The sequence below is a fragment of the Ceratotherium simum genome, chromosome 16 (assembly GCF_057802395.1).
Source record: "Ceratotherium simum simum isolate JZ-2026a chromosome 16, ASM5780239v1, whole genome shotgun sequence".
Classification (NCBI taxonomy): domain Eukaryota; kingdom Metazoa; phylum Chordata; class Mammalia; order Perissodactyla; family Rhinocerotidae; genus Ceratotherium; species Ceratotherium simum.
Window position 1 is genome coordinate 10,749,515 of NC_141915.1, and position 14,102 is coordinate 10,763,616.

The following is a 14,102-nucleotide window of genomic DNA, read 5'->3' on the forward strand; positions in this document are numbered from 1 at the left end:
TGTCTCTGGCTTAGTTTCTGCCCGTCTCCCCTCCTGCCCTCGGATTGCCCGAGCGGTTGGAACCTTCCTCTCAAATCCAAGAAGGTTCTCGCCTTCTCCACCCGGAGGAGCCCAGCCCCTTTTGCTCCAGGAGCATCCTCCTCCGCTGTCCCAAAACAACACCGTTGCTCCCGGGAGATCTGTAGAGAATAATAACCTTGAAGGCTTCGCACTTTACAAAGTGGACTGAGATGATCGTCACGACTACCTGTGTGAAGTGGAAGGGACAGAGCTAAAGGATCCCCACTGTAATGATGAAGAAACTGAGGCTCACGGAGGCCCTGTGACTTGCCCAAGGTCACACAGGGCGTCTGGGATAAAGCCAGAAACCAAACCCAGGTCGCTGAAGTCCCGCCCCTGGGGTCTCTTTTGTCACAGCCTCCTGGACCCCTTTACTGTTATCTTGGGGTGGGGTGAAAGGCAAGAGATTAGGGGGTAAACTTGGGCCTTTCCTGGATGGCTGTGGGGAGATCCAAGGCTAGGAGAGGAAAAGGAGCACCTACAACCCCAAACCCGAATTCAGCCGGAAGGGCTGTTTCCAATTATCCTGGGGGAAGGGAGGAGGATTTGCCTTTTTGGGTGTAAGAACCCTCGCTTTCAGCACCTCTGGGCAGAGGTGACATTCCTCTCCCCTCTCAAGCAGGCACAGGCCTCCCGTCCCTTCCCTTTGATTGTGAGGTCCAAAATCAAATCCCCTACCGACAATATCTCTTTAGAGCCCCCTTCTGTGTTTGGCAAGGTGTGTGTGGAGGGGGAGGAGCCACTGCTTGAAATAACATACCCACCCCCTACCCCCCCAAAAGACAGAGCAGACAAATAGAGAAACAAGGAGACCAGTGACAGCTGCTGAATGAAAGACTCTTGCCCTGATCCTGCATCTGAAGGGAATACAGAATATGACGTCTGTGTTTCGGCACCTTTACTCTTTCATGTGTCCTTGACTCTGGCTGCTTACTCGCCTGCCTCCTGGGGAAGTCCAGGGGTGGGGAGGCAGGTGCTCCTGCTCCCCTTCCCCCAGAGCTGAGTAATGGTCCCTCTGCTGCTGGATGATGCTAAACAGTGTTGAGCACGAATGAGCGGGTGTCTTGTCTGTCACTGTCTGCACAGTCTCACACAGTCACACCCAACAGTCTGACACACACCTCCTGCCACTCCTGCTCAGCCACACTCACCCTGACCTCTGCCACCCCTACCTTGGGAGTGAGATTTCAAACAGGTTCCCCCCCCTTCAGTTTACCAAGTTGCCTAGCAACCAACCAGGCAATGGCACGAAGCCCCACCCTCACTCACTTGACTTCACACCATGCTCAGCAGCCCCATTGGCTCCTGCCTAGTCCCACCTCTCAACCCTAGTTTCAGGAACAATATGCCAGTCCCTGCTGCTGCTGGACAAGGGAGCCCACTAGTACCCCTCCCCTCCCCCATCTCCATCATTTGCCTCCCCAAACAGACACACGGACTCTAGTATCATACATATAAAAGCTTTTTATATAAACTCACCCCCACCTCCCTCTGTCCCTCCCTGTCCCTTCTCGCCCTGGGGAGCATCAGGGATACTGGTGTCTGCAGCCCCCCCACACCACCAGAGCTGAAGCTGACATTCAAGGTGGACATGGCGCATGGAGAGTAGGGGAAGGTCCACCTCCTGCTCACCCTCATCCCCACTCTCCGTGGGTTCCGGAAACACACGCTGACCGGAGGCAGTGGCCAGCAGAGGCAGGCTAGGGTGCAGGCTGGAGGGAGAGATGGGCAGAGTCTGTCAGCACCCTGAGAGAGGATGCTTGCTCCCTCAGCAACTCACCTCCCTCCCCAACCTGAGCCCCAAGATATGCGGAATTAACTGATGACCTCACTCCATTGGTGCAGTCCTTCTGGGGCAGAAAACTCAGCACTGGCTCCGGCTTCCCCTCATGCCCAGCCATGCTGGTGTCCCACACAGAGACAGCCCCACTAGTGCTGCCGGTCACTAGGAACTGCCCAGTCCTGGTGGAAAGAGGAGAGGCTTGCTGGTATGGAGTCATCACCCCTGGGGCAGGAACCCCTCACAACTAGGGGCTGGGACCTTACAGCTGGGCTCTGGCATCCCTGGGGGCATCAGGGCCCTGGGCAAGAATGACCCAAGGTCACTCACGGGTCCAGATCGAAGTAGATGCGCTGATTGGTGGTCACCTCTCGGCTCAGGGACCACAGTGGATGACCAGGCTGCCGGAGATCCCAGCACAGAAGCTCAGCATCCTGAAGACACAGAACAGGGGCCTGGAGTCCGTCCCTCCCCCCTCCCCAAGACATTCCTGCCTCCCTCAAGGTTTACAGGCACTCCTTTAGCTTGGGTTGATTTAGTCCCACATCCGTCCCCCAACACATCACAGACTACATCCCCACTCCTGCCTAATGCCCACCCTCTTTAGGATCTCAGGACATGACCCCTACCTTGCGGGCTCCCGAGAAGAAGCGGTTGCCATCAGGGTGAAAGCAGAGGTGGGTGATGCCCCCTTTGTGGCCTCCCAGCAAGGCGAGAGGAGAGCCATCATCCCAGGCATACAGACCCAGGGAGCGGCCGTAGGAGCCACAGGCATAGAGGGGCTGGGCTGGGCTGAAGGCTATGCAGGAGATGATGCCACTCTGGCCCTGCTTTTTGGCTAGAAGGGGAATGTGCAAAGTGGGGAAGAGGGCAATAACACCTGACATTAAGCGGGCTAATCAGAGGTGCACTTCTGTCTCCTGTCCCAGAGCCCATGTGCTGGGACCCCATGTCTCCCCCGTCCCATTTGTCACAAGCAGGATGAAGACCTCTGATGCTCCCCAGGTCCTTCTATCCCCCTAAAGGACTGAAGTGCCCAAGACCTACTTCTTCCCTCTCAAATCTGTTTTTCCTTGAAGGGATGGAAAGTTGAAGGTTTACAGGAAAATGGAATCAGCTTCACCTCCAATTTCCTAGAGACACCAAGATTTTAGAGACGTAAAGGTACACAGCCAACAGCGCATAGGCTCAGAAGTGAACCAGCTCTTTACCCACCAGGTTGACTTTGGGGAAGCTTCATCCCCTCCCCAAGTCTGTTTTCTCCTCTGCCCACTGGGCACAAGCTGCCTCCCACGGCTGTACTGAGGATGCTGTGACCCCCTACATGGGGCCCCTGGCTCACACGAGGCCCCTCTGCATGTGGCAGTGCCCTTCTCCTTCCTCCTCCCTTGGAGGCACAGATCTTACCAAACGTGGCTCGGACCTCGCAGTCACGGCCGGGCCGGGATGTAGAAAACACACGCACAGTCCGGTTGAAGCCACAAAAGAGCTGGGAGCCATCCGGGGAGAAGCAGAGCGAGTGGGCTGCCGTCAGCTCATCCTGGGGGCAGGAAAAGGCTGAAAACAGGCCTAGCAAAGCCTCAGCCGTCCTCAAGGAAGGAGAGCTGGGCCAGGACGAGCCATGGGGCTGGGCGGGGAGGTCCCTACCAGGTGGTTGTAGGCGCGAAAGGAAGCCCGGAGCTCTCCAGTGAATGCATCCCAGATGTGAATCGGGTTCTCCCGGCTGCTGCTGGCCACGCTGAGAGAGACACGGACACTGAGGCCCCAGTGCTGTCAAAGGAAGGGGAGGAAGCCAACTGACCAGCCCTCTCAGCTCGCATCTGAAGGGCACACCAAGCTTTCGTCCTCCCGAGACCCCCGGCAGCCCTTGATTCTCTCTCAGTAGAGGGTCCCCTTGAAACTAGGAGGGAAGTAAGGGAGGCAAGAGACATCACTTACTAGGAGGTGTCTGGCTGGGCTGAAGACATCAGAGAATACCAGCAGTAATCATAGATGGTGTCGCCTTCCACCATTCGAAGGACAGGGGCCTGGACAGAGATGTGGGACTGCGTGGGTCAGTGGGAGAAAAGGAGGCTGACTCAAGCCTCTAGCAGTTTTATGGCAGAGGGAGACAGTCTGTCGGCACTTAACCAGGCAGGAGAAGGCAGACGGGGTAAATATGAAGAACAGAATCCTGATCTCATGTTCAAGGGTCAGCTCAGACTTGAATGTCAGATTTGGACCACTAACAGCCATACAGATTTATCTTTTTGCTTTTTAAACACTTAGAGAGGAAGAAACAAACAATATCCCAACCCAGAGACAAAGAACCAACCAATGATACGAATATTTACTGAGCACCTATGAGGTACCATTTGATCCTTTTAAAAAATTATTAAACAGTTCAAATATGCAAACGAGTGTTACAAAAAAAAAAACCCTGTGACTCTTCCCCTCAGTTTAAGAAATAAAATATTATACAAAACAGTTAAAACTTCTTCCCAATAAAACCTTTCCTCACAGGTAAACACTATCCTGAATTTAGCATTCTCAGGCATTTCTTTAGGAACATACTCATACAGAGAAAAAATAATGTATACGGTTGTCTTGCATGCCTTTAAACCTAATATTAACGGTGCATCCTTTTGTGACTGTGAGATCTAACCATGGTGACACCCTTAGCTCTAATTCATGCATTTCCACTGCTGTCAGGTACTCCACTCGCCTATCCTTCTCTATTGACAGTCACTGATGTTTTCCCATTTTTTGGCTAGTGTGCTTTAACATTCTGCTACACACGTGGGAGGGTTCCTCCACAGCTTCTGCTAAAGAGGGAAATTACTGGGCTCTTACCATAGAGCTTTTCCAGCTCTGCTAGATAATGTCACATTTCTTTCCAAAGTGCTCCTCCCGATTCACTCTCCCGCCAGCAGCATATGAGAGTGCCTGTTGCTCTGCATCCTCTTGGTACTGACAGACTTTTAAATTTTTCTCAATTTGGAGACTGTGAAATGGTATTTCATTATGGTATAAATTTGCACTTCTCTCATCACAAGTGAGATTAGACACTTTTCTGTTTCTTAGCTATTTAAGTACAACTTTTCATAATTTTTGCTCATTTTTCTACTAGGTTATCTTTTTCTTACTGATTTGAAGGAAATCTTTAAATCATCTGGATACCAGTCCTTGTCAGTTATTTGCTGGTCTTTGGGGTGATGTCACCCAACCAGGACTTCAGTTGCCACTTCTCAACTCTGAACCTATATATCCGACTGCCTGGTGGACAGCTCCACTTGGACATCCCACAGGCTCAACTTGTCCACAACGGACCCAGCATCTGCGGCCTTCAAACCTGCTGTTCTTCCTGGGCTCCACGTCCAATTTTCAAGCCTGAAATCTGAGCACCAGCCTTGGCTACTACTAATCTTCACTCCTTTTCCACTCCTGGTCCAACCCAATACCAAATCTTGCCAACTCTACCTCCTTGGGTTCTTTTGAACTTGTCTGCTCCCCTTCATTCCCATGTGAAGCCACTGCCTTTTTGCTAGCATTTCTGCCACACTGTACATGTTCTCTGGCCTCCCTGCACCCCCACACTACAACCTGACCATCTATTCCCCACACTGTAGCCACATCAAAGTCCTAGAGACCCTGTTAAGTCGGAATTCTGTACAGTGTCTTCTCCTGCTTAAATCATTGCAATGACTCCACATAACCCTCGGTATAAAACCCAGTCTCCTTACAAAACCTTTCATTACCAGGCACCTACCCCCTACCCACCTCTCAAAGCTCATCTCTCTATACTCACTCCTTTAAAAATCTCTACATCCCACCATTTTGACTCTCAGTTCTCAGAAGGGCAAACTCACCATACGCTCAAACTGCAGGCTTTCCAGCACACTAGTCTCCAAGTCTAGAATATTGTCCCTTCGCTTCCCCCAACAACTCCTCCTGGTTGAATCCTAATCATCCTTCGGGTCTCTTAGATGCTTATTCCACTGGAAGATGCTTCCTTCCTAACCCCTTGAGCTGAGACGGTGCCCTTCTCCAGAGTGAGAGTCCCTCACTCTGCATCGAACCACTCTGAGAAGGCAGGAGTTATGTCTGTCTTGCTCACCACTGTTTCCCCAACACCTAGTGTCCAATCACCAGTCAATAAATAATGTTTTCATGAGCAAATGGAGACAGGAGATTGTTTCAGTAACAAAAGGCCCAAAATAACAGGACCTTGAATTAAAGCAGGGGGCAGTGGGGGCCAGCCCCGTGGCATAGCAGTTAAGTACGTGCACTCTGCTGCTGGCGGCCTGGGTTCGGATCCCGGGCATGCACTGAAACACTGCTTGTCAGACCATGCTGTGGCAACGTCCCATATAAAGTGGAGGAAGATGGGCATGGATGTTAGCTCAGGGCCAGTCTTCCTCAGCAAAAAGAGGAGGGTTGGCATGGATGTTAGCTCAGGGCTGATCTTCCTCACTCACACACACACACACACACACACACACTCTAAATAAATAAATAAATAAATAAATAAATATTTAAAGCAGGGGCAGTGGAGTGGAGAGAAGTGGACGGATTAGAAAGATTAGGTGGACTTGATGGGATTTGGTAATTAATTGGATGTGGGAGGTTAGGGAAAAGGAAGATTAAAGGATGAGACCCTGGCTTCTGGTTTGGATACCTGAGATCACCAAGATGGTGGAAGGACCCAGGGTGCACAGGATGGCTATGAGGTGCCAATGCCCTTGGTGAGTGAGGAAGAATCAAACAGCATAAGCCTCAAAGGAAAATTTTTGGCAAATGGAAAGAATAATTGTCTGGATATAGCATTTGAGAATGAGGACAACCCCCGCACCTGAGATATACAGGGCACAGAGAAGGCATAGTCTCCCCTGGAGAGAGCTAGAGGGAAGCCAAGGCCTCAGGCAAGAGCCACAGGGAAAGGAGAATACTCAGGGAAGAGGCTGGCGAGTTAGGAATAGGAGTTCCAGAAAGCTCTGTGAAAAGGTAGAGAAGGGAGGAGAGGAATTGGGAGACTACATTAGGAAGAAGATGTGCACAGGTGTATGGAAATACCCAAAAATGCCCCCCCTGCAATTTCCCCACCTATATAAATTTTATCCTTTTCCAAATACTAAACTTGCAAACATTAAAAATGAAAATCCCGGGGCCGGCCCTATGGCGTAGTGGTTCAGTTTGCGCGTTCTGCTTCAGTGGCCCAGGGTTCGCCAGGTTCAGATCCCGGGCACAGACTTACACACCACTCATCAAGCCATGCTGTGGCGGCGTCCCACATACCAAAAATAGAGGAAGACTGGCGCAGATGTTAGCTCAGCGACAATCTTCCTCAAGCAAAAAGAGGAAGATTGGCAACAGATGATAGCTCAGGGCCAATCTTCCTCACCAAAAAAATAAAGAAAGAAAGAAAATCCCTAATGAGTGAGGCTGTGATAGAACTGGTAAACTCACATTGCTAACAGCAGTTAAAAAAGAAAAAAGGCAGGGGCGGCCCCGTGGCAGAGCAGTAAAGTGCGCGCACTCTGCTGCTAGCAGCCAGGGTTCAGATCCATGCGCACACCGAGGCACCGCTTGTCAAGCCATGCTGTGGCAGCATCCCATATACAAAGTGGGGGAAGATGGGCATAGATGTTAGCCCAGGGCCAGTCTTCCTCAGCAAAAAGAGGAGGATTGGCATGGATGTTAGCTCAGGGCTGATCTTCCTCACACACACACACAAAAAAGGCACAAAAACTTCTGAAAACAAATTAACAAGACATAAAAAAAAAATTAATACTGTCTGACCTAGGCTTTTTCTTACTCATAACATTTCTCTTACAAAAAGAATCTCCATCAAAACACATGAAGATGTTCGCTGAATAATAATTTATGATATAAAAATCCTGGAAACAACCCAAATGTCCAAAACAGGGGAACAGGTAACAGAATTATTATAGGCACTCAATGCAATATCATACACCATTAAACATAACTATGAAGATTGGAGCATCATGAAAAACATTCAGGATATGATTGTTAAAAAGAAAAATGCAGTATCCAAAACCATCTACTCTAGGATTACAACCACAAAAAAAGCTTCAGTACTTGGACAGAGCTTGGAAAGAATGTGGAATAATTTAAAGGGCTGAATTTTTGAATAATGACGTTTTCCCTTTTTAACATTCTCATTTCTCTTAAACAAATTTGTGCAATAAATACTCAACCTCCCACATTTCCAGAGTCTCTTCTACCTATCCCTGCCTGAAAGAACTTCTCTGCTCCTGAACTCTCTCAGGATGGCTGCACCATACCCATCTGGCCCTGAGACACCACAGGTTTCTGTTCCAGGAAGCAGGGCTGGGAGTGCCTTATAGCCTGCACTACGTCTGCAGCCTCCCACCTTAGAGCTGCACGTCAGGTAAGCGTTCAGGACCATCCCTGGAACTGGGCACCCCTCTTTTAGGAAGCTATCAAGACTGGCACTCCCATTAACCTCAGGCGCTTGAGAAGTCCCAGTGTTCTGGGTCGTCTAGTACCACCACCACCTGTATACTGTTCTACATACTCCCTCATCGGCCCCAACCCCACACTCCTCTCTGACCTCCCCAATCCTTAACTCTTGGCCTCTGAAATTCCTACCCCAGGATCTAAAAACTCCCTTATTTCTCATCTTCTCAGAAGGCTCCCTTCACCCACCTGGACTTGCCCGACCCTGGCTGTCCCCTGTGGCCCTCTCAAGCTGAAATGTCTTTAATTCTCACCCCACTCCCCAGTACACACCTCAAAGACAGGAGGTAGACGAGGGTCAACTATGCTCCCTGCTGTCTTTTCAGTTCCCAAAACTCTACCTCCCCTGCAGTTCCTGTCATCAGACTAGCTCCCCGCTTTTTGTCACCCTCCCTCATTCCCCAAGACTTTATCTCTTGGGTCACTGTCTCACTCCCCACAGATACTCCTGTTATTCTTGATGACTTTCACTTCCACTAGGACTTTGAACTTCCTGTTCTCTCTGCCCAACATATTCTCCCCCAAAATATCAGCTTGGTTCATCCCCTTCCCTCCTTCATATCTCTATTCAAATGTCACCTTAATAGTGAGGTCTTCCCAGACCACCCTTTTTAAAATTGCAATTCATTCCCCCACCCCTCTTCCCTGCTTTATTTTTCTCCATGGCACTTGTCAGATATATGTTTTACTTTGCTATTTCTTTATTGCCTATTCCCCATACTAGAATATGTGTTTCACAAGGACAGGGATTTTTGTCTGTTTTGTTCCTGACTAATCCTCAGCACCTACAACAGGCCCTGGCATATAGAATGTGCTCAAAAAATTTTCTTGAATGGATGAATCAATGAAAGAATGAATAAATCCATCCAACATCTTGGCCTCTCCCATTCCGTGACTTCTTCAGCACCCACAGCCACAGCCTTCCCTCTACATCAGTCACCCACTCCCATAATCGAGTCCTGGGCCTTGTCATCACGACAATGTCTGACTACCATCTCCGACCCATTAGGTTCACTTGCTTTACTATTTCTACCACAATTATTTAGCTTCATCAAAAACATTTACAATCCATTTCCTTACCCACTTTACATTCTCATCAACCACTACATGCATACTCCTGCAGATACTCTCAAGACATCCTTCTCTTTCTCTCCTGGCAAACCCCAACCTGACCAGCCTCTTTGTCCATGCTTGCACTCAGCTGACACCAATTGACTACTAGTGTTTACTGAACACTTACTAGATGCCAGACACTGTTTTAAGCACTTTACATAATTCTTTTAATTCTCACAACTCTGTGAGGTAGATGCTATTATTATCAACCTCATTTTACAAACAGAAAAACTACAGTCAGTTAACTTGATGGGGAAAGATGCGCAACCACAGTAACTGGTCTCACTTTAAATAGATGGCAACAAATTTCTAGTGGGCACTGAGCAAAGAACAGCAATACTACTACATTCCTTGGCAGGTTTGATTTTCTACTTCCCAGGACCCATCATTTCACACCTTCTGCTCTCTCTTCAGATCCTTTTCCTTCAGTTGATAATCTCCCTTTATACTTCACTGAGAAGCCAAGAGACAGAGACACCCAAATCTTCTGACCACTAAACAGCTGCCTCTGAATACACCCTCTGCCCTTCTCCCTGCCACAGGGACGATTCTGCACCTGTCAAAGTCAGTCTTCTAATGTGCTCTGGATCCCGTCTCCACCCAGCCACTCAGGGACTTTGTACCCCCTCTCTCTCCTACAGCATCAACCTCTCCCTCCCTACTGGGTTATTCCTGACACCACAGAAGCACCCCATTAACCCTTCTTTGGCCCCACATTCCCCCTGGTCACCATTCCATTTCTCAGCTCCCTTTCACAGGAAAACTTTTCCAAAGAATTGTCTCTCCTTCCTCTTCCACCTACTCTAGTCGGCTTCTGCCTCCATCACTTCTCTGAAAGTGCTCTTGACAAGTCACTAATGTCTTCTTAGGTCATTCTCTAAATTTGCCTCACTCTCAACAGTGTTGGACATGACTCTGTCTCCACTTTCGTAATTTCTCCTGCACCCCACCTCCACATGCTGGGGCGCTCAGGGCTCTGCTTGAGCCTCCTCCTTCTCCATCTATACTTGACATTGAATCCGTTCTCAAAGCATAAGATACCATCTACACGCTCTCCCACTTCTCAAAGTATATCCCCAGGGCCAGCCCCGTGGCTTAGCGGTTAAGTGCGCGCGCTCCACTGCTGGTGGCCCGGGTTCGGATCCCGGGCGCGCACCGACATACCGCTTGTCTGGCCATGCTGAGGCTGCATCCCACATACAGCAACTAGAAGGATGTGCAGCTATGACATACAACTATCTACTGGGGCTTTGGGGGAAAAATAAATAAATAAAAGTATATCCCCAGCCCCAATTTCTCCTCTTAGATTTACATTTCACATTTAATGTACCTAAAAACTCTTGACTCCCAACCCAATACCTCTTCATATCCCTGTTTCCTCCTTCGAGTAAACTGTACCATAATCCACCTAGCTGCAAAAGCCAGGACATCACTCTTGATTGCTTCCTTCCCTGCACCCCCACATCCAATTGACCTCCAAGTCCTACATAACATACTTCAAATCCATCCACTTCTCTCCATCTCGCCCGACACCACCCTACCATCATTTCTCGCCTGGACTGTGATAAACGCATCTTAATGAGTCTCCCCGATTTCACTCTTGCCCACCCACAATCCATTCTCTAAACTTCAGCCATCATTTCACTCTCCTGTTTTAAAACTCTCCCATGGCTTCCCAAATAAACTCCAAATGCCCTACCCACAAAACCCAAAACGACATGGCTGCTAGCCACCTCTCCATCCTCACCACACTTCCCCTTCGCTGGCATTCTTTCTGTTCACTGAATACACAAAGCTCTTTCTCAGCTCTGGATCTGTAATATCATTGCCTCTTCCTGGAATGCTCCTTCCACAGTTCTTCACTTGACTGATCTCATCATCCTTCAGGTCTCAGCTCAAATGTCTCCTTTTCAGAGAGCCTCTCCCTGACCATTTTATATAAAGTGGCATCCTCTAGTTAGTCTCTCTTCATTCTATTTCCTTCATAGCATTTATTATAATCTGTCATGAACTTGATTATCTATTGGTTTACATGTTTGTTGTCTAACTCACACACAAGAAAGCAAATCAGCTCTTCATCTGTCTCCTTCACCACTTTATCCCAGCACCAAACACAGTGACTGACACACTGGTATTCAATCAATAAATATCTGTAAGCCAATTAAACACTGCCATGAGAAATCCACTATTCTTTTATGGGAAACACATATTCCTGACTAAAGAAAGGACAAACATCTGTTTAAATGACTTCAGAATTCAGGGTTGAAAACACTACCTGTGAAAATTCATGGTGAAGAAATGTCCTGTTTGTGAACAGAAAACATGTGGACTGTACTTTCTCCATCTACAGGAAGGACTTAAATGTGCAGTGTCTGATGAAGGAGCAGAGTTAGCCACTACCCTTACCATTTCTGCATATTCCAGCTGCTCCCCTTCATTGTACAGCTCTGGGGGCAGGTTATAAATCCGCAGGATGTTATCGGCACTATTGGTCAAGATGCAGGAACCATCAGGGGCCCTAGGAGTAGGGAAGAGTAAGAAAGCTGGACAGGCCTATATTTTCCAAGTGTAGGGCTAGGGCTGAGCCTACCTCTGGGGTAGGTAAGCCCCCCAAAACCTTGGAGGAAGTAGAAGACACACAATCCTACATGAAATTTAAGCTCAGTCCAAGAGGGATACTTACTCCTTCTCCCACCTCTGGTGGATACTTCTCCCAACTAACTGGAGTGTTCTAAGGTGAAAATCCTGGGCATGGTTATCTCTCTGGCCCATTATCCTTACTTACCACTTACACCCTTTCAAGAAGTTCTCAGATTGGGTGCTGAACTCTGACCAGGAACCACTGAGAAACCGAGGTAGCTGGGAGAAGCTGTAGTTCCAAGCGCTGGAAGGAAGATGGGGGGACAACAAACCTGGGTCGCCAAAGGAAAAAGGAAATGGGTCTGGAGAAGTGGGGCTGAGGACTGGCGGATAAGGTGTATCTCATACGTCCACACATCTCACACTTAAATCTCCTCAGATTCCTGAGGCAACTGCCACCACCACTTACGTGTATCCCTCCTCCTCTGGAGCTGGTTCCTCAGACACACCTTCCACGGCTTCTCCAGGCCCCGACTCTGGCCCGTTAGTTTCTTCTGCAGGAAGGTTCACATTTTCAGAAAGTTCTTGCTCCTCGATTCGAGGGCTCAACTCACTAGGAGTACCAAACCCTATTTCCAGGGGAGTGAAGAGGGAAGCTCGGTCCCCCTCCCTCAGCTCCTGGGACACAGCTGAGCCAGCCGCGGGATCTGGGGACACCTGGGGGGGATCATCCCCATCGGGTGGCGGTAGCATCCGTTCAGGGTCCGTATTTTTATCCATCGCGGAAGCCTGAGGAGAGAGATGGGCTGGAGCTGGGGCCTGGTCTGAAAGAAGGCAGTCCGGACCTAAGAGTGGCGCCTCCGGCGTCTTCATTCTGCAGAGGAAGCGCGGCAGACATTGGCCTCGGCCAGGCAACCCTCTTCCCGCTGGCTACCAGCTGCCTGGCCCGCGGAGCAGCCGAGACAGCTCCAAAGTTCACACGGATCCTGGAGAAAAACCCACCTGTGCCTTCCTTCTTCTTCCGGGAGGGGGCAGAAGACCCCCGGAAGGCAAGGCGAAGAAGTGGACACCAACGTTGAAAGCACGGCGTCCCTCAGCCCCGTCGGTCGCTACGCGCCACTTGCTCTCGCGGGATTTGGGCCCACCTCTCGATTGGACCTCCGCATCCCGGATCAGATTTCGCGGGCGACCCACGGGAGGGGCGGGGCAGGGACGCAACAGGTCCCGGTTTACCGTTCCCATCAAGCCCCGGGGCTCTTAGAGGCTGCTGGGAGTTGTAGTCTGAAAGCTTCTGCCTCCGCGAGAAGCGTCTGAGCTCCCCCTGGCTTCTTCCCGCGGTCATGCTAAAAGCACCTACTTCTTACTCCCCAACCTGCAGAGGGCGCCGGCGTTGTATTTGATTTTACAGGTTTCTGAACCTCTTCTGCATCTCATTCGCCAAATTCCTCAGACCTCTGTCTTTTCATTCATTCAATAAATATTTATTATTGAGCTCTTACTTGCTACCCAGTATGAACTGAGTACTGGGAAATACAACAATGAATAAAATAGTAGACAAAGTCCCTGCCCTCCTAAGGCTTATGTTGCTGTGTATTGAAGGCAAGGAACAAATCTTTTCAGAAAGTGATAAAAGCTGTGAAGGAAATTAAACAAGATAGCGTGATATATAGTATCTGGAGGAATACGTTAGATTGGGATATTAAGGAAGGCCTTCCAAAAAGGTAAGATATTAGCTGATGAGAAGAAACTATCCAGCTATCTGGGAAAGGAGTGTTCCAGGCAGAAGGAACAGCAAGTGCAGAGGCTTTCTTCCTTCCACCTTCATATCTGACACAGTGGCAGGAGTCTTCCAAAACGGTTTCCACCAATTCTGCCCTCACGGCTCTGGCTTGCCGAACTTCCCCACCCCAAAATGTCAATAGCTACAGCACCAACACCGCGAGAATCCTAACTTTCTCCGTGCCCTCCTCTCCGACTCTGCATTCCTATAGCCTCCGCCCGAAGGCGAATTGCTTGCCCTTACTTGTCATGGCGACTGTCCAACTTTGTGCCAGAAGCCTCGCGGGGCTTGCTGGGATTGGGATTTTCC

General features: G+C 49.4%; 1 protein-coding gene across 2 annotated transcripts; it reads right to left on the bottom strand.

The window, feature by feature from the left end:
- Window positions 1-1,518: 1,518 nt before the first annotated feature.
- Window positions 1,519-13,131, bottom strand: WRAP53 (WD repeat containing antisense to TP53). 2 transcript variants are annotated; one of them, XM_087440486.1, is made up of 11 exons: window positions 13,016-13,131; window positions 12,483-12,887; window positions 12,219-12,317; window positions 11,840-11,951; window positions 3,779-3,885; window positions 3,488-3,578; window positions 3,248-3,380; window positions 2,470-2,678; window positions 2,171-2,274; window positions 1,888-2,022; window positions 1,519-1,772 (listed from the first exon to the last, which is right to left on the bottom strand). In XM_087440486.1, exons 2-11 carry the CDS (start codon window positions 12,884-12,886, stop codon window positions 1,526-1,528), a joined length of 1,641 nt encoding a protein of 546 aa, XP_087296612.1. In that variant the 5' UTR covers window position 12,887; window positions 13,016-13,131; the 3' UTR covers window positions 1,519-1,525. The 2 variants fall into 2 exon arrangements, with proteins under 2 accessions (XP_087296612.1, XP_004433175.1); XM_004433118.3 differs by having other exon boundaries at window positions 3,779-3,867; window positions 12,483-13,106.
- Window positions 13,132-14,102: the final 971 nt, after the last annotated feature.

Bases quoted from the DNA above. Each gene is read 5' to 3' on its own strand.
- WRAP53 (XM_087440486.1), bottom strand. From the start codon at position 12,886: ATGAAGACGCCGGAGGCGCCACTCTTAGGTCCGGACTGCCTTCTTTCA. The intron at 11,952-12,218 runs GTAAGTAAGGAT...CCCTACTCCTAG, and splicing joins TTCTTGAAAGGGTGTAAGTG to GGCCCCTGATGGTTCCTGCA. The intron at 3,886-11,839 runs GTAAGGGTAGTG...TGACCCACGCAG, and splicing joins AGCTGGAATATGCAGAAATG to TCCCACATCTCTGTCCAGGC.